General features: G+C 47.7%; 1 protein-coding gene across 13 annotated transcripts in view; it reads right to left on the bottom strand.

Annotated features, from left to right (window-relative positions):
• LOC144948507 (netrin-G2-like) overlaps nt 1-20,406 on the bottom strand; it is a 176,538-nt gene that overhangs the window by 31,630 nt on the left and 124,502 nt on the right. For all 13 annotated transcript variants that reach the window (XM_078878048.1, XM_078878047.1, XM_078878045.1 and 10 more), the window contains one exon: nt 4,598-5,313. In XM_078878048.1, the coding sequence (XP_078734174.1) occupies nt 4,598-5,313 (716 nt within the window). The remainder of the gene's footprint in view (nt 1-4,597; nt 5,314-20,406) is intronic.

Below are 20,406 nucleotides of genomic sequence, written 5' to 3'. Positions count from 1 at the left end.
ATGTTTGGAATGAAATCAAATGAGTCCCAAACATGTATTCCTCTGATGATGTTAATTGAATCACAAAAGAGCACTGAGGTGCAAATGAAATCTATTTATACAACACAAATGAAGCATTAATAGAAAGAAGCGATGTTGTTCACCTAGATTGATATGTTATATAATGCCGGTTATGATGGCAGAAATGGAGACTGGATGTGGGGCTAACACAGGGAGATGCATTCGGTGTTTCTGGTTTAATATTAATCGGTACGTTAAGATATTAATGATTTGGCCATGTTTGTTGCCTCTTGCTAAACTAAACTATTTTATTCACCAGGTAATGTCCACTGGGCTATTAGCTCTTTTTCAGAGGCGACCTGACCACACATGATAGTTCATAAACGCGGCCAAGATCACATGTCGAAATTCATAGGAGCAGCCAAATAATACAGAGGAATGTTTCTAAATGTGGAGGGGAAAAAACCGGAGGACCCGGACAGAAATCCACAGGGCCATGGGGAAGAACACGCAAACTCCAAATATACAGCGATCAAACCCAGGAGCTCCTTAGCAGCAGGTGAGGGAGAGAACCGCTCTCCACCATGAGTAATTAGGAAGCCTCAAAAGATGACAAAATTCGGATGAAAGCCTCCCCACGCCGTGTTGGTCCTGTGGGTTGTTAGACCATGTTCAATTACACTGGTCAGCGCCGGGTTAGTGAAGGTGTCACCTAAGATTGGTTCAGATAGCACTCCTACTGTATGTTTGGCGTGGCCGGTAATCAAACTCAGGTGGCCGGGTCCATAGCGCAGCGCACTAACCACTGTACAATTGTTAAGTTCCAATTTGACTGATGTCCCAAGTTTGTGAGTCAGTGTCAGCTGGCAGTGGCATCTCTCGCGCCGCTGAGGCTGCAGACACCTCATTTCCCGTGCCCCCCCTCCCCCTCCCATAGCCCAGCCCAAAGTCAAACAGCCAGATTCACCGTCCAGTTAATTTTCACACTTTTTGTTGAATTCCAGTTTTATCTGGAACTAGCAGGAAGCCTGCAATCCCCTCCCCCCAGCATCTCTCCTTTCCCCCACACCCCTCCTCGCTCTCTTCTCTACCCCTTCTCCGGCGGCAGAGTGCTGGGTGATAAGTGAACTTTTTCGGCTACGGACACAGATGTGTGACGACACATCGTTGCACTCAACGGCGTCTGCCACTTTCCCAACCCTCCGTGCCCACCCAGGTGTTGTCTGCATCCATCCCGCGGCTCAAACAAGCGACGCGTGCCTCCCGCGTGATATTTGGCCCTGAAGGCAGTAAACCAACAGCTCCTATACCGTATTATTTGGTTCTTTCGGTAAAGTAACGTAGATAGAAAAAATATAATAAAAATAAAGTTAATAAAAAAAAATACTGGCAGTCTAAATTTTCGACTGCCAGTACCCTCACCGAGGTTAAGAACCAGGCTACAGTCTACATTATAGACTGCCAGTATACTCACCCAGCTTAACCATTACTACAGTCTACATTATAGACTGCCAGTACACTCACGCAGCTTAATAACCATTGCTACAGTCTACATTATAGACTGCCAGTACACTCACCGAGGTTAAGAACCGGGATACAGTCTACATTATAGACTGGCAGTACACTCACCAAACTTAACAACCAGGCTACAGTCGACATTATAGACTGCCAGTACACTCACTCCGATTAAGAACCAGGCTACAGTATTTTTTAAATGTTTATTTTTATTCACATTTTTATTTTATTTTTTATTTTCCTTCTAACTTCGTGACTTTACCGAAAGAACCAGCTCCTACACCGAGTGACGTGTGCTTCTACAACAACAACAACAACAAAACCTGCTGCGCCTTCTAAACTGCGAGCAATTAACCTTGCGCTGTGTTGCGCTAAGCGACTGGAACCTAAAGCGGTGGGGGTAAACAACAACAAAAGATGCGGCTCGTGCTGGATCCGCGGCCCCACATCGGTCTGCCTGCCAAGCTCCAAGCCCCAAACCGCGAGCTCCGATTGGCTGCGTTTGGGGCTCGCCGGCTGATTTCGTAATCCCCGCGTTAGCCACCAGAGTCGACCCCCCCCCCCACCTCTTCTCCCGCTTGCGGCCAAGATCTTAGAGCACCTCGCGAGAGAGGGAGAGGTTGGGAGGGGGTTGGGAATGAGGGGGAGCCGTGCCGGTAGCTTCGCCTTGCAACCGCGTGCCCTCTGCGTCTGCCTGTTTAATAATGCCCCCCCCCACCTGCACTTAGCGGGTGGTGCCCCCACCACGCCCGCACCCCCCCTAATGAAGTAGCCGGTCGCCCGCCTTGTTCGTGTGCCAGCAGCCTGTTTAATAATCCACGCGTGATGCAGCTCTCGCTAGAGAGGGGGGGGGGGGGGCGATTGTGGAGGTGACATAGAGAGGATGATGGGGATGGGGCGATGGGGGTTCGAGACGCAGTGTCAGAGAGAGAGAGGGGCGGGGGGGGCAAAGCAACATCGCTTATTTAAGGACAAGGGAGAAATGACTTCGCAAGACCGTCTGTCGTGATGTCGGGGCACGTGCTTAATGATTTATTTACAACAATTACTTATTCATAGCTTCTCGGAAAAGCCACAAACACCTATTTCAATCGAGCCGTATGCAAATCAAAAGGGGGGTAGGAGAAACTCCCCCTCCCCCCTTCCCCCCTTCAACGAGCAGAGCCATAGCAAGTAGACTTCACTTTGAATTAACGCTGACTAAAAACATCACGTGTGAAATTTGGCTCTGAGAAATGCTGTCATGTGCACAATATGTACTGTATCGTGAAACAAAACATGCCTTTGTGGACTTAGCCAAGCTATCGCGTATTTATTGATTAGTTTTAACTTGCGCTTTCTAAATGCCACGTATAATTTCGAAGTGACGTTTCTCATCGTCGGGTTTATGCTCTTTGATGTCTCATTCGACCAAAGATATGACATTTGGAAACAAAGGAAGAGTCAATTAGATGTTTAAGACAGTCTCTCAGTAGAATGAGCGCCCGAAATTTTAACTCTCAAAAGGTCTGGCATGTTGTGGATATAATCTGTCGAAAGCCATTAGCAGGGTACTGATTTTCTAATTTAGGTCTCCCATGAGGTATTGAACCAATGGCCTTTTGAACTCATTTCAGATTCTGTAGCCACAAGATGACTTCGTTAGTCTCCTACACATCATACAAAATAAGCTTTAAAACGTGCACATCTGACAGCCGTGAAAAACAATCTCGCAAGCCTGCCTGCCTGCCTGCGGGGCGCGCACGAGACTGAAATCAAACCAGAGATTCGTGCGCTTAACTCAACATTCAACAGGGTCACCTACACGTCGTCACTAGGTTACTGGGGGTGTCAAAGACAAGCATTTCGCTTTGTTGCTCACCCTCCTTAGAAACGCAGAACAGGTCCAGGAATGTATTTGAGAAGAACAGATCCCCCCCACCTCCCTACCTACCCCAGCCCGACATTGATTTCTGGGGCAACTGATTTCGCCTAAGACTATCTGGAATCCATTCTTCTAATTACAATCACCGGGAAAGTGCATTTTTGTAGCACCTTTCCCTAGACGCGCGTAAATGAACTCCTTGTAGCTATTACACACCGTTTGGTTCGGCCCGCATTGGACGTGACGGATACATCGCTGCTGCTGTTGTTGTTGGAACTTTTCAACCACTCATTGCGCGCAAGAGCAAACACCCCACCAGATGTTCTGCATAGGCTGATGCGGTTCGTAAGGTCCATTGTTTATCAGGTTTCGCGTGTTGTCCGTGCAAAACCACATCGCCCAGATTGCCCCTTGCCTCGTCATGTCTCGCGAGTTGAGCTTGAGCGTGGAGAGCGTTCGGTGTGGATGGGGGCGACCACCATGCACATTCGGTGCACAATCGGCGTTAAAGGCTGCGCGGTCTACGTGGTGGGCAGTAGAATAAGTCAGTGCAGCAATATCCATCGTTGGACTGCATTTCTATGCTCCCTGCTTTCACCCAACCCTCACTGGCTAGCGTGGTAAAGTATGATCAGGTACACCCCCCCCCCCAAAAAAAAAACCCAAACTCGTGCGACGTGGGTAGGGCCTCATCCAGCAGGGGGTTGACAAGAGGGCCGTGACATCGACGTGTACGGTGTGTGAGGAGCTGTGGCGGTGGTGTAGTGGTGAGCGCGCTGCGTTACGAAGCCTCGTGACATCGCCACTGGGGAGACGAAGGCGGCCGGGCGTAGTGCTGGCCACCCACCCCCTCGTGTGCCGTGCCGGCCTTCATAGGTGCTGGCTAACAGCACTTGCCCCAACAGGCTACTAAGTTTATATGGGCGAGCTTTGTCTTTGGTGGCGAGGGGCAATTAGCTCGCTGCGCCGCGAGCCCGTGCGACCCATAAGAGCGGCAGAGGAGCCTCCACTGGTCCTCCGTTAGGTTCACCTGGCCTGCAACACGTTTCGTGTGATGTGAGCGAACATCAGTCCTGGCTAGACACGTGCGTCCGAGCATCGCCTTGGGCTCACCGCCACGTGTGTCCCAGTGCGGCTTGAATAGGCGCCGATGAACAATACCTCCCCCCCCCACACACGCACGCTTAGATCACCCCCCCCCCCCGACCACGGACTCACCTGCCGCGAACCTGCACGTTGGAGACGGCGTAGTAGTACTTCTTGAGGTTCTCCTTGTCGATGAAGGTGTCCCCGGTCGCGGGCTGCAGGAGGCGCGCGCGCAGATCCGTCAGCGTGAAGAACCTGCGCAGCTCGCTGTCCACGTCCAGCCTCGCGTACAGCGACGCCACGTTGCGGAGGCCGACGCCGGCGAAGAGCGCCGTGCGGTTGAGCACCTCGAAGCGCACGGTGCGGTCCTGCTTGGCCACGAAGCTACGCGAGTACTCCTCGGTGCAGACGACCTGCGTGGCCGACGCCTGCGTGAGGTCGAGGGCGCGGCGCGCCTCGCGGCGGAAGAGCTCGTGGCAGTCGTCGGCGTAGTACTGCACAGCCGACCATGTTCGCCCGTAGTCCATCGACTTCTCGAGCACCATGGCGCTGGGCCGCCGCGACTCGAACGTGATGACGACGTCGTCCGTCAGCTCGATCGTCTTGCCCCACGACATCGTGATGTTGACCCGCAGCGGCTCCGGGTGGCGGTGCCACGAGACGCTCTGCCAGTAGGTGGAGAGGCCGCCCTGGGCCCCGACGCCGACGTGGCCCCCGTGGCCCCCGTGGCCGCCGTAGCCGCCGTAGCTCGGCGAGCCGAGCGCGGGCTCCGAGTCGAACATGAGTTCCGCCGGGTGGGAGAGCTGCGGAGTGCTCGCGTCGCAGAGGTTGCAGAGGTATGGGTTCTCCTGCGAAGCGGCAACGACCACGTGCGTGATCGTTTCTGTGTTTTTCCACCACCCCCCCCCCCCCTCGTGCAACAATGTTGGACAGGTGGAACGTGCACAGGCGCTCGCCGTATCGGTTAAACCGCAGAGACGGAGACGGCTTGGTGGAGACCTTTGTGGGTGAGTCGCGATCACGAAGTTGCTCCTCGTTAAATGCACGGAGCGTTTGATAACGAGGACGAATTACATCGTTTATCAAAATGGGCATGTGACCAATGGCCTTGAGCCAGTGGCAGGAATTCTAGAATGGCTTGGTGAGGCCTCCCATCCAGCAGTGGATTGATCATGGCCGCTGATTATAACAATGGTGGTGATTTTGTAACGCCAGCTTTCGTTTAAGGGGTGGGTCAATGTGATGCCCTCGTGAGTGGAGACTAAGCTACACGTGGACGTTATGGATGATAGGCAGGCATTTAGTGTGTACCCGCTTTGTTCACAACATATAATTATAATGCGAGCGAAAGCCAGTACATTGTGAGCTGCGCCTCACAAGACATTCATTAGAGTGATGTTTGCAGTGAGTGGGTCAGAAAGGTCAGCACACAGTGGTACCTCCGAGTGGATTACAGCAATCTGAACGCTTTTGCTTATAAATGTATGCAGAGTAGCTTATGACAGCGAGAATTTAAGCAGCAAATATCTAAAACTTTGCATCGTGTCATGAGTAGATTTTCTTGCCGTACCATGATCGGCAGCCAGGAACGGAGTTTAAAAATCCCAGCCGATAATGCAACATCAATCTCTGCCTCGGTAATGCCGACACTGGAACTGCTCAAGTCTGCCCGTTCACGCCAAACCTTCGCATGCTTGCGATGTACCATTAACCCAGACCCAATCGGTGTCACGCGACCCGTCTGTTGGCAGTGTGTGTGTGTGTGTGCTGGGCTGTAAAATGCGGATCGTCTCACCTCGTTCAAGTCGTCTGGCCCTCGTGGATGACTAGGCCAAGTTAGTTGAACACGTCGTATAGGCTTTCGCGACCAATTTAATCCATAATAGAGGTTTTTTGGGGGGTTAGATCGCATAAATATATAAATGTGTCGTTAAAACCTGCCACCACCCGACACAGGCAACTGTCGGGTTTTAACGACACATTTATATATTTTGCGATTTAACCCACAAAACCCCCTCTAATATCGGCCAAGTTACCCTCGATCGAGAACTCACGGAAGAGCTCTCCCTAGTGGAGAGGCTTTTGCCAGCGGTGGCGTGAGCAAACGAGTGCACGGCTTTACCTTTGCACATGCCTCCAAATCACCCGAAATATTCCCGATCTTGTCAGATTTCTGAAGCTAAGCATCGGTTTCGCCTGGATAGTGCTTCGTTGGGTGACCTCCATGCACTAACAGGTTGTTGTTGTTGTTGTTATAGCGCAGTGGTTCTTAACCTTTACTGCAGCCTTACACCTCTTTGGTTTTCAATCGTTAAAACGCTTATGTTAGTAAATACATATGTTTGATGAAACAAAGTAGTTGTACTTACGTGCACGTGATTAATGTGTTTCGATGATTTACCTTCTAAACAAAATCTGGTCATGTTTCAGGGCATCTTGCACCCCCAGGGGATGCACCCCAGGTTAAGAACCACTGGGTCAGAGCGAATGAGGACAGTCAAAGAAAAGCCCGTTGTCAGACTGCACTTCTATGCTCCCATGTGTATACGTACCCCGTGTTCCGCCAACCTGTACTGACCGTCTTTGTGAAGTAAAGTCAAACAACGCCCATGAGCAAACATGGCACGGAAAAGCATGTGTGTGGCAGTGCATTGGCAAATGGCTTCAAAATATGACGAATGGAAATGCTGGGATGAGAAAAAATAAACGTGGAATCAATTAAAATTGTAAACATTCAGATGAATTATAGAACAAAGTATTACATGGTAAGGTAAGAATGAAATACGGTAAAAGCAACGTTTGTTTAGGGTTACATGCTGTGGCATGGGCTCCATGCGAGACCTCCTTGCATGCTGTTGCTGCTGTTACAGCCCTGTACAAAATGCACACCAACCACTGCCCCCCCCCCCCCCACAGACCTTCAGGCGACGCTTCCACCCCCATGTGAAAGACGCCGTGGCACCCGATTGTGCACAACCCCTGCCAACAAGCCGCGGCCTTGCCTGCCCCTCCCCCCAGTTGCCAGAACATTGCTCCCTGGACAGAAGATCACTTCACTCTGCCGTCCGGATATTGAACAAACCTCCCTGACGAACACATTGTCGACGAGACCACTGATTTTGGTCTTCAGGCCCTCACATGCCGAGCACGTGGACACCTCCTAACCTCCCCACACGCCTTGTGGGACTACTGCAGTGAACCAATGGTTATGACGATTCGATGTGCTAATGTCTGATATGGCTATTGTTCACAATTGCACCCAATACTGTTTATATATAACAAAAAATAACTATAGATGCACCGCCACACATGGCAATAAAGCGGTTCTCTGGCATCGGAAGTTGCAATAAAATTTTGCAAGTCAAAATGTTGATAAACTTGGGTTTTGTCTTGGTTTGAGGCTTTCGTGACGGCAGGAATTCATACTCTCTGGTTCTTTCGGTAAAGTCACGTGGGTAGAAGAAATAATAAAAGAGAACGCGATGTTTTGGTCGCAACACGGACAATTGTGTTGCGACCGAAACGTCATGTTCTCTTTTCTTATTTTTTCTATCTACGTGACTTTACCGAAAGAACCAGAGAACTTGGGTTTTATTGCACTATCTTAAAAACCCAAACAAACCAATACACAACTACCCCGCCCCCCAAAATAAACATGTCGAAATAAGTTTAAATGTAAAATCCTCGTGAAATTAATTTAGCGTAAAATTGGTAAAAACTACGGTTAAAATAAGCTACGCACAATGTTTTTGGCTGAATATATTTAGCATTCTGTATACTATGTACACTTCAAATAAAGAATTCTGTAAATGTCATCTATTTTCACAAGTAAAATATATCTTACATTAAAAAAATGCACATGTATGATTGTTAACTTGTTATTGTCATCGCCATCACGTGTTAGTAACAGTTTAACATCGCCATTCCACGATTTTTGGTGTTTGTGCTTCGAGGGTAAAGAAAAGAGGATTGAGAAGTAGTAGGGGACTGAACAGTGGTAGTGACCTGGTATAATAAAACGCTGCTTCCAATTATGGGAGGTAAAAAAAGTGATTAGCAGCTGGCCGGTCTGTTCATACACAAAGCCTGAGCGATCTTGCGCTGTAGGTTTTTAATTATTAAAGCGGTGCATAATTGCCGTTGGCTGTAATTCCATTGTTAACATGCGTGAGCGTGCATGGGATAATCCATTACATCTGGTGATATAATCCCGCAAAGTTTTTTGACGCCTCCCAGAAAATAGATTTTCAAATGTCGACCCAAATGCAAACATTGGGTTCAATGCAGTAAGAATGCATTCTCCATTTCACGGGTGTTTTTTTTTTCCCCTGCTGCCATTTTCTTCTCCTCCTCTGCGATTTTAATTTTCCAGCCGGGAGCAAAATAAACAAAGCTCTAATCCGCATGTAACCCCCTTCCGTCACTCCCAAGTAAAACGTGTTTGTTATCCATTACAGGGGTATTTCAACTTGAAAGTCAGGAGTCGTTTGAATGTCATCACGCAGGTGGTGTGTGATCCTTGGCGACACGTGAGTGGCTGCCGATGTTTTATTTCCGTTTGCTCTTCTCGACAATAGGATTGTTATTCTTTATCATTACTGTAGGGACTTGGTAGCGCAAGTGTGCTTAGCACACTTAATGGGGTCGGTATTTGACAACGACCCTGACTTTTCACAATTGTGGTACATATTTTATTCGCATTCAGAGAGATTGGCTGCCAACTCACTCATCGTGTGCTGAGCACACTTGCGCTCGGATCTCCGCTATCTCCGTCGTGGTTCACGTCTATGGCGGGTGCCCAGAGCCCCCTCCCCCCACCCCCTGGCCGCCCGCTTCACCAACTCACATTGGCCAATATGTGGGGCTGTCTCCATCCAGCAGTGCATTGACAAAACGTCATAAATTATATCATAATTGTTTCAATCATTATTATGCACAGTCGAGTATGCCGTCGCATATTGGGAGATTATGAGTGAGTTGTCAGCCCATCCCTCTGGAGGCGAATTAAAATAGGCACCACATTGTGAAAAGTCAGAGTGGTTGTCATCGACTGACCCCATCACAGGGATGTAGAATTTCTTCAACTCATGGGTTGTGACCACCAGGGCGTACCTCGCCACTATTGTGGATATTTATTTTACTATCATAATTATTCAGTTGGTATTGATCTGTTTCTCGCTTAAAAGCCTCATCGATGGGTTGATCTTTAATGAAGTCCCACATACACCAAAAGGGCATTCTTGTAAGCTCGAGTACGCTTGAACACTTCGCAGAATGAGACTACATTGGACATTCACTCTCGAATGAAAAGAAATGTGCCAACTCCTAAATTATATTTTTTAACAAAACCAAGCAGAGGTGACCCGGGATGGTTTCAGACGTCAGAGTGCTGGATTGCCACTGCTGAGATTCTCATCCAGACAAACATCAGAATCGTTATTTAGACTGGAGGAATCCGGTGAGCTGTGAAGCTTTTTCACTCAACGATGTCCACCTTTTATTAAACCGGGGTGTGTCAAGTGTAGCGAGGTTGATGCTATCAGCCAGGTTACCAATGGCTGCACACAAAAATGAAATATATCATGTGAAGTTTCGTTCTGCACTTGATTTGGCTGAATTTCAATGATGAGAATAAACATATAACTGCCAGGGGGAAAAGAAAAACAATCCGATTACAAAGTGGACGGGAGAGTGTGTGATTGCTTATTGCATGTATAATACAAATGGCACTTTAATTGTTTTGTATAGAGAACGTCTTGTGAACTATAATCCGGTGTATTGTGCAAATAAGAGTTCCAAATGGATTCTTTGTCTAAAAACGTCGCGTCGATAGCACAATCGGAGAATGGAGAACAAAATATTTGCCCCAAAAATGCGACATCAGTTGTGAAATCGACCCTTAAATCTAAACGATATTTTGAATCGCCATCGTGTCCGATTCTTCCCGTCTCAGTCGAATCTCTTTCGCGCAGGCTTCTTATAAGTGCACCACAACCTCTATGAATGCTCTAGAAGCGCCATTTGAAAACTAGGAGCACGTGACACGACACTCGGCGTGATTATTGTGTACTTTGTGGACGAGTTTAAATCTCCTGAGGTTTGGTCACGGGAGCGTAAATAATTAAAACTGTCTTGCCGTGCTTTTCAAAGCTTTCATGTTGACTTGCCTGGCTGTATGCTTTAATAAAATAATGAGGCTGCACTTTATTTATAGTTGCTTTTCCCGCAATAGACGGATGTGTTAAAAGGTGAAACCTTAAAAGCAATAACACATTTGTGTGTGTGTCCCCCCCCCATTTGCTATGCTTATTTTTTACCAGCAGCGCATGATTGATCACCTCAAAGTGTTTGGGTATTCTCGTTATTTTGTCAAAGCAAAGCAGTAAGTAAAGAACACATAAACCCTAAAAAATTGCATACTTTTGAAAAAATATGAAGTGCTGCTTGTTTGACCTTCAAGGACCTTGGAGACCAACAGTGCTGTGGTGTGAGAAAATAGCGATGGGAGATGCATATTTATATATACATACTAGCATAAGTACCCGGCGTTGCCCGGGTGAAAAATATATTTCTTAATAACCTTACATATATACACACCCTCACCACTCACCACTCACCCTCACCATTCACCCTCACCACTCTCCCTCACCACTCTCCCTCACCACTCATCCTCACCAATCACACCCTCACCAATCACCACTCACCACTCACCCTCACCACTCACCCTCACCACTCTCCCTCACCACTCATCCTCATCAATCACACCCTCACCAATCACCACTCACCACTCACCCTCACCACTCACCCTCACCACTCTCCCTCACCACTCATCCTCACCCTCACCATTCACCCTCACCACTCTCCCTCACCACTCACCCTCACCATTCACCCTCACCACTCTCCCTCACCACTCATCCTCACCAATCACACCCTCACCACTCTCCCTCACCACTCTCCCTCACCACTCATCCTCACCAATCACACCCTTACCAATCAACACTCACCACTCACCCTCAACACACACCCTCACCACTCACCCTCACCATTCACCGTCACCACTCTCCCTCACCACTCTCCCTCACCACTCATCCTCACCAATGACACGCTCACCAATCACCACTCACCACTCACCCTCAACACTCACCCTCACCACTCACCACTCATCCTCACCAATCACACCCTCACCAATCACCACTCACCACTCACCCTCAACACTCACCCTCACCACTCACCCTCACCAGTCACCCTCACCACTCAACCTCCCCTCACCACTCACTAATCACCACTCACATTCGCCACTCACAACCGCCCTCACCATTATATTTTTGCCCCAGTCAACGCCGGATATTTCCCATTCGTAGCAGTTTATATCAACTCTATAAGCAACTTATATTAAACAGGAAGCGCGATCCTAAAGTAATTTACAACCTTCGAATAGTCCTTTGTGCGATTCAAAGAATCGATTCCTGGCATGTTGGGGGTTTACATTTTGAATGATAGAGTTTCATTTTCATTGTTATTTTATTTTTTTATTTATTCAGGAGTTTTTAGTTACATTTTTGCCCCGGTCAACGCCGGATATTTCCCGTTCGTAGCAGTTTATATCGACTTTAACCAACTTATAGTAAACGGGGATCGTCCGAATCTAAAGGAATCTACAACCTTCGATTCCTTTGCGCGATTCAGAGAATCGATTCTTGGCGCGTCGGGTTTAAAAGTAATTACACAGTTGTTTTTTCATTGGTATGTAATGTTTGAAAGTTTTCATAAGATTTTAAATGTATTTTCCCCCCGGGCAACGCTGGGTATATCGAGTTTATACCACAAATGCGTGCGCATATTTTTAACGGGAATTAAAAATGGCGTCCACCCGGCAGCGAATGCGTCGCTACCCGTTGTCAGGGGCAACCGCCGTCCAATGAAACTGCGTATGGTCCGGCGACACACAGACACACACACAGACAGACAGACAGATTTGCGATTTTATATATATAGATGGTGACAGCACCTATTGAATGGTTTTATATGCATGTATAGCACAATTATGCATATGTATAGCATATATGAAACACATTCCTGCGGAGGGAGCTGGTAGGAACGTTGGGTTGCTCGGTCAATAGCCAGGGTCAACGGCGGCGTGGTGTATTCCGAAAATATGCCCGACTGTGCGGGCGGGCACAAGCCGGCGTGAGTAGGTTAAACGTTGAGTTTTATCAGGGCACCACGGGGTGACCAGCCCCTCCCCACCCAGCCCCACCCCTTTCCACCCTCCCCACCCAGCCCCTTTCCACCCTCCCCACCCAGCCCCTTTCCACCCTCCCCACCCTCCCCACCCAGCCCCTCCCACCCTCCTCACCCTCCTCACCCAGCTCCTCCCCACCCTCCTCACCCAGCCCCTCCCTCCCCACCAGCTCCTCCCTGCACGACGGACGAACACAATAATCCCCTGTAGGCTGGTGTAACCAGGAGGTTCCTACCAGTATTAATGTTTCATATACATTGCATTTGCATGCAAGTATGCATGTAAAATACTGCGGTTGTATTATGCAAAGCATTGTCACGCCACTGTGTTTTAATGGCTCGTGTACTTGCACATACATCAAAACGTATTACGCAGGACTTTTTAAAATGTTATTCTGTAGCTCAATTACAATATGATGATAATAATAATCGTTTACAGTCCTTTGCCAATGTGATGCTTGGTGAAGGCTGCCCCATGCAATGTCGATCACAGGGGTTTTTGTGATCAGACTTCGTCTGACCGATGAGTGCGGGTTGGTGAAAGGGATGGAGGATGCGGACCGCTTCAGATATCACTTGCCACTGATGCGAGCCGTGAGTGGGGATCGAACTCATGTGGCCGGGTTCACAGCGCAGTGCGGTAACCACTGTGCCACCGCTCCACTGCTCGTTGTTTAGGTGTTCATGTACCATTAATACAATTTACAGTTGATTAACTAGTTATCTTATGGATAGGCTAGCCACCGCACTAGAGGAATGTGGAATTTCCAGTACTTAACCACATTTGTTTACGCAAAGACAATTTGATGTTTGTCGCTTCGAGAGGTGACTGCACGTGAGTTTGTCAGTGCCGAGAATGGTTCATTCTCAAAACTCTTTCGCAGATTTTTTTTGCATTCAATGTACCGCATATATTATTTATTTGCCTATCTATCCACCCATGTATGTATGTATGTATGCATTAATTAATTAACTCGTTCAGTTATTCATTTGCTCATTCATAATTAACCTACTTATTTACGTTGCCACTTTCGAGGTACAGCCTGCCAGTTCACTGCGCGGCATCACAGACACAGCACAAGCAGGGGCTGGTCAGAGAACAAGGGCGGTCTCACCGCATCACGCCCCTTCAGATGCACTTCTGCAGCCGCCTGGAACGCTATTCTTACCGACATTAGGAAGCCACTGGAGCTATGCAACTTGAAAAGAATCCGAATTTCTTGAGAACCAATGTTTGTGTTTAGTTTGTTGTCCTTCCCCGCGGACCTCCGATTAGCACGGTTGGCTACGTCCGGTGCGAAAGAAGTTTAACATAGATGCATACTACACCGCAGTGCACGTCCTGAGAAGCCTCGTTATTCTGTTGAAGTATATCCCGACCCCATCCAGCGCTCCGCCAGCGTGCCTCCTCCGCTGAATTGATTGCTTCCTCCATATTGCCAAGTAGCGGCTTGAATCATTAACGTGCAGGCTCCCATAAAACATCTGCCTGCCTGTGATGTATGCCTTGCAAGGACAGGTGGCTTGCATCGCATGTCATACTCTTCATCCTTATCATCATTGTTATTATCATCATCAACATTGCTCGGTGAATGGTTTTGCTCTCTGCAAAAGTAAATGCATATGCTCTTAGACTGTAATGATTCTCCTCCACCCGGTGATTCCATACATTTATGCAATTCCGGCTTGTTATTTGATTCAAGAAACCCATGTTTTCAATGCTTTCAAAATAAGGTTGAAAGTGTTCATTCGTTAGCTCTGTTTATCGCTCTCTCTCTCTCTTGTCACGATAACTCTCGCAGAGATGATCCAATACAAATAAAAATGACAGTAGATTCGTGTTGCTCTTAGGGGACTTAGTGCCTATACAGAAGAAAATTCCCAAAGTTGGTCATAGAGTTGGCAAAACACAAGGCGATGGCAAACATCCGCTCAATATCTCACGGTCCTTTTCGGGCAGACGATGCCATTGCTTGCGGTGACGTCTTTGACCCTCAACGTGTCATACACATTTTCACATCATATTGTTGGTGTGTGTTTTGAGAGGTGACATTTATTTTTAATCGGTGCATCGTCACACGTCCACTGGAGTCGGGGGCAGCTGAAATCCTCGTTGTTGTTGTTGCCGCTGTGCACTGATCCAAGTCAAGTCTCTGTCACCTCCTCTTTCGTTATGACCCGAGTTTAGTTGGATGTACTGTCACTGGTTTTGTCAGCTCTTTGTAAATCAGCGTCATCGTCATCATTGCAGTTGCTAACTTATTGTCACTGGTCGACACCACCGTCAGATTGGCGGTTTGCAAACTGTCCGCAAACAACCGATGTTGTCATCATCTTACACCATATTTAAAATCACGATTGCTTAGCAGAGGCCCCTGAGGTTCAAAGCGGCAAGGGGTCAATGATGATGATGAACACCACTTCTGAAGGTGTAACAGAGAAGATAAACTATAACCGGCTGAGAGATACTACTTGCTGCTGATATGAGCCGTGGCTTGGAATCGAACTTGGCTGGCCGGGTTTGCAGCGCAGTGCGTGAACGACTAAATCACTAAGCCCCGTCTCAACGTGCGCTCAATGCATCGTTTACATCTGCCACCGTGATATACAGAGACACCCGCGTATTTAGAAAAAAATACAGATAATGCCCCACCCCGCCAATGCAGCAATATGTTGGCAGCTTGCCTTATGCAAAAAAGCAAATGATACTGAAATTAATTAAGAACTTTGAATTCCATGATCTGGTTTAGTTTCGCCACGCGTTTTCAATTTGCCGTGCAGTGGGGCATTTACGACAGTTTAAGCGAAACCCGCGCGGACTTTGAGATATTTTTTTGCCCTCCCTCGCGATCCCCGAATGTGCATGCGGCACGTGTGAGCCGGGCCCAGCGACGCTTGCCACAAGGCGTTTGTCTCGCAGACCGTGACCACCTCTTGCCAAGCTCATTGAGCAATTTACATAATTGGAAATATTAATTTCAATGAAATATTTCTGCACCCCTCCCCCCTACACTCGCCCTCCGCGCCCCCCACCCCATCCCCTCACTCACCACTCCCCCACTTGCTTATTCAAGCGAGTTAACCGCAAAGGTTAGCGTGGGTCTCAAAAAAATTGTAAATTAAAAAGGGAAGAGGAGGCGGTGCGATTAACATTGCAAATTAGTGTTTCGTGATTTGTTCCAACACCGCATGCCTTGTTAAAAAATATATAAGAGAGAGCGAGAGATTCCAGTTATAACCCAATTTACAGGTTTTTTTTTACATCTGGAGAGTAAAATGAGGATAAAATTGCATAGCTCATAGCAATCAATCATATCTGGGCATAACGGGTTTAGGTACGCAAAGTTTTTTTCGTGTGTGTGTGTGTTCGTGGTCTTGTGCGGGTTTTGAAAGGGGCCAGGCCAAGAGGCGGGGGGGGGGGGAAGGGGGGGGACTGATGGCCGAGAGGAGCAGGTGGAGAGATGTGTGAAGGGAACGGGAGCCGAGGCTGTTGGTGGAAACGTGCCGCACGGAAGGAAAAAAAAACCGCGGCGAGTGGTAAACGACTTTTGTGAGCGCAAGTGACAAGGTGGGCATTCCTCTCCTGACAAGCAATTTCAAAATGCAGCCCGAGAGCTTTGACTCTATTTACACTCGTGACAGCGCGCGCGGTCTTTCATTAGCGCCGCACGGGGGGTTTTTTTTTTTTTGCGCGTGAGAATTTTCGAGCTTACATATATTTATTTTACGTTACCGAGAAAAATAGGTGCACAGATGTTTGTTTGTGAGAAGAGGGCTTCAGTAGCAATTTCATTAGGATTATCCCCAGCGTAAAACCTCGCCGCTGCCTTTGTATTACGATAAGTTATGATTTTGACATCTCGCGCTCCCGCCGCGAAATTGGGGAACACGACACAGTCCGGTGCCGGTTCCGTCCACGCTCCTCGACTCTTTTTGTTTTAAAGGGCCCTGGCCACCCGAGGTTGCCCTTGGGTCTCCTCCTCGTCGGTGCTTCTTCCCTGGTTGCCCCGATTGTCCTCGTTGTTCATTGATGCTTGGGCCCTTTCGTTGGGCTGGTAGAACTACTAGTTGCTTCACTACCTTGGACTCAGGCTTCATTGGGCCTGGCCTGTTGCTCCCTCACTCCTCTTCTCTTTTCCGATGTGTGTTCCTACCCTCACCACCACTGTCTGCCAGTCGCATTTAGAATAGAGCTGGCAATATGCGACGAATTAGGTTCGAGGTTGCTCTACCGATTATTCGGTCGGATTAGTCAACGAATTGGATGACGTGAAATTGGTCGGGCAAAACGTCTCGCTTCTGCTCCCTCTTCTAAGATGTTTGGTGAGCATGGAAGATCAGGCCAAGTACCCTCCAGAGGGGATCACGAGAGCTTCGTTGAGTGGATGCCCGCAAAATAAATTGCAGAGCTGCACTTTTACCACTACGACCTTTAACATCCATATCAAGGATTTAAACTCCATCTGATCCATTTCGTTCCATGTGAATCCATGCTCAGATGTATTGGTCAACAAATATTAACTAAATTATTGCTAACTTTTTTTTTTATATAGAGTGCAGGAATATGCTATTTGGATATATGCAGATTTAATATTTGCACATAACTCAACATGCTACGTGTAATATGAAAGCCTGAATGCGTTTATAAAGTTAGCAACATCATCACAACGAGCCGGCCAGTAATCACCGCCAGTGAGGAGCTCGCATCTGGCTCCAATTCCAAATGGTTCACATGGCAGAGCCTAAACAGACTGAGAGTGGGTTTCGGCAGACGCAATTATCTCATGAAATTATGGGGATTCAGCACAACCGAGCAATGTGCTTGTTAGGAGAAGCACACCATGGATAATTTTCTGAGCTGCCCCGCAGCACCACAATGCAATCCTCAAGATGTGGCCGTGCCAACACCAGAAGCGGTGGCCTGTGCAGAATATTGGGTAAAGACTGCATAGGTTGGACATGAGACACGAAGAAGACTACGATACTGTGGTAGACCATATGGGAAAATCTCATTAAAGACATCTTTGTAGAACTTTCTTTTGAAGATAGCAATGATTGATGTGATCACAAAGCAGTGACACAGTGCTATCTTATAACGCGATAACATTGTATTTATGACCTTATTATTTTCTTCAGTACGGGTGTTGCCTTAAAAAATTTGAAACTGTTGCTTGAAAGCAAATGACAAAAAAATAACCAAAGCAAAATACAAAATTGACTTTAAATAGACACGTTATCTCATTGTCCTCATCGTGGTTGTGAACGAGCCACCACTTGTGTTGTGATGGTTGCATGTTGCAACGAGCATTTGCTCGGTTTTCTCGACTCCACAAACAACGGTGACACGGCGATGGCAGCGCGGTGCACAAATAGCAAAACGCTCAAAACACGAGTCATTAAAACCGCCCTAAAACAGAAACCTATTAAAAATATATATTCCGTCAAATTGGCGACGTTGTGGGCAGCGATCCTTCTTCACAGGCGTCTAGGTTTTTTTTTCTTAAATATTTTTGTTGTTGTTACAATACAGGATATGTCCTCAGTGAAAAAAAATTAACGTGAAGATTTTCATCTTAAAAAATAAAAAAAAATGTGCACAGTTTCACGGGCAGCGAGGCACCCGAGATGCAGATGCTCAAACCCCGATGACAACGAAACGTTCCAAAAAAAAAGCGTCTCTCCTGAACCAATTAAACGTGACAGCTACCTTCGGGCGACTTCAAGAAAATCCCCTTCCGCCTTCATGCCTGACGTGTTTAAACTGTTTGGGATCCTGCGAAACGCGACGGTTCACTTCCGAGACACGCGGAGTGGTGCCGTGCGCGCGACTCTGCACGTTCCGTGGCATGCTCACGCCGCCCCCCCCACCCCCCCCACCAAAGCCGCGTACCTTGAAGTCGTGCCCTCCGCTGCACGCAAATATCAATTCGTGTAAAAAAATGAAGATGAATGCGGCACGAGGCGTGGAGCCCGTAACGCGGCCCTCCCTGACAAGACGGACGGGGGACTCGGTCAACATAATTGACTCGGACGCAGCGGTATAATTGGTGGTTAACTCGGTAATTAAAAATGTGAGTGAAAGTGGATGTGAACATTTGTAATTAGAAAAAAAAACGTATGCCTCTGTTTAACCTTTCTTTTTTTACTCAATTTGACCTCAGTGCCGCAATTGTCACGAGATGCATAAACAAAAAGGAACTCTCGCAGAGCATGCAAGCCCCCCCCCCCCCCCCGTGGTTGGGAGCGGTCCGTAGAAGTGGATGTTATGGAAGTATTTGTGGGTATCCCTTCAGTAATGCAAACGGCAGAGGGCAGCACTTGCACACCGGTGCAGCTACAGAGAGCAACATGCACGCGGAAGGTCCCAACGGATGTTTAATTCTCAGAAAGTGGATTTTCGCCAGAATAAGTCTCAAATAAATTGTGTATGATAGTTGTCGGTGACTTGAAACTCGAGATTAATCACAGGCAAGTGAAACCCGGATTATAACCCAGCGTCACGGCAATGGCAGATCAGTGCTCTGACCCCCTGGCACCTCTGAAAATAGAATTCTTCTCGTAGGAACCTCCTGGTTACACCAGCCCACAGGCAGGTGATTATTGTGTCCGTCGTGCAAGGAGGGGCTGGGTGGGGAGGGTGGGGCTGGGTGGGGGGTGGGAGGGGTGGGGCTGGGTGGGGAGGGGCTGGTCACCCAGTGGTGCCCTTATAAAACTCAACGTTTAATCTACTCACGCCGGCTTGTGCCCGCCCTCACAGTCGGGCATATTTGCGGAATAAACCACGCCGCCGTTGACCCTGGCCATTGACCGAGCAACCCAACGTTCCTACCAGCTCCCTCCGCAGGAATGTGTTTTTTTAGGGACCGCGATTTCCCCCTCTCGGAGGCACATGCTATGGAATTCCATGTACGAGTTTGGCGACTCAAAATTATCATCGTATATATCCTCCAAATAAAACAAATGACTCAACTTTAATTTCTACCTGTTTTACCAAATAATGCCATCAGTGTTTAAAATAGTTTAAATCTATAATTGTAAAATTATTCTAGTTTTTTGTTCGCTCGTGTTGTGTAGGTTCATCACTTGTTATGATCACTGTAATTTAAAGTAAATGCATATATTTCCAACAACAATAAAAATGTGGAAATGAAATCAGCAGCTTAGAGTAATGCAAAGTGAACATCAGCCAATGCATGTCTATTAAGCCAACATTCATCATCGCCATCAATGTCAGCCATCAACTATCCACTGCTGGATGAAGACCACCTCCAGCTGTAATTTCGTGATGTAACAATCCATCCAGCTCTCCCACACAAGAGCCTCCTCTAGGTCGACTCAACCTTAAATGCGTCCTTGATGGGGTGTGTAAACACGGGCACTGGGGAGACAAAGGTGGCTTGCACATTGTGCTGGCCACACAACCCTCTCATGCGCCATGCAGAGCTTACTAAGAGGCGCTCACTAACAGCGCTCGCCCCAGCAATCTCTATTAATGGCTGTATGGGGGTAATCGTTGCTCGTTTTCTATGTGTGTGCGCATATGAGCATTTGGAAGTCATAAAAAAAAGAAAATGTGTTCGTGGCAGAACTGTATTAGTCCTAACTCTGTTTGGAGAAAATGATGAAAAACCAGACCAAGAAAAGAAACATCAATCAGACCTTTTTTGCAAGCTGTAGTCCCCGTAAACTAGATGTGCAAT

This window comes from Lampetra fluviatilis, chromosome 49 (assembly GCF_964198595.1).
Source record: "Lampetra fluviatilis chromosome 49, kcLamFluv1.1, whole genome shotgun sequence".
Taxonomy (NCBI): domain Eukaryota; kingdom Metazoa; phylum Chordata; class Hyperoartia; order Petromyzontiformes; family Petromyzontidae; genus Lampetra; species Lampetra fluviatilis.
Note: the sequence above shows the minus strand (reverse complement) of the source record. Positions and strands in the feature narration are given on the sequence as shown.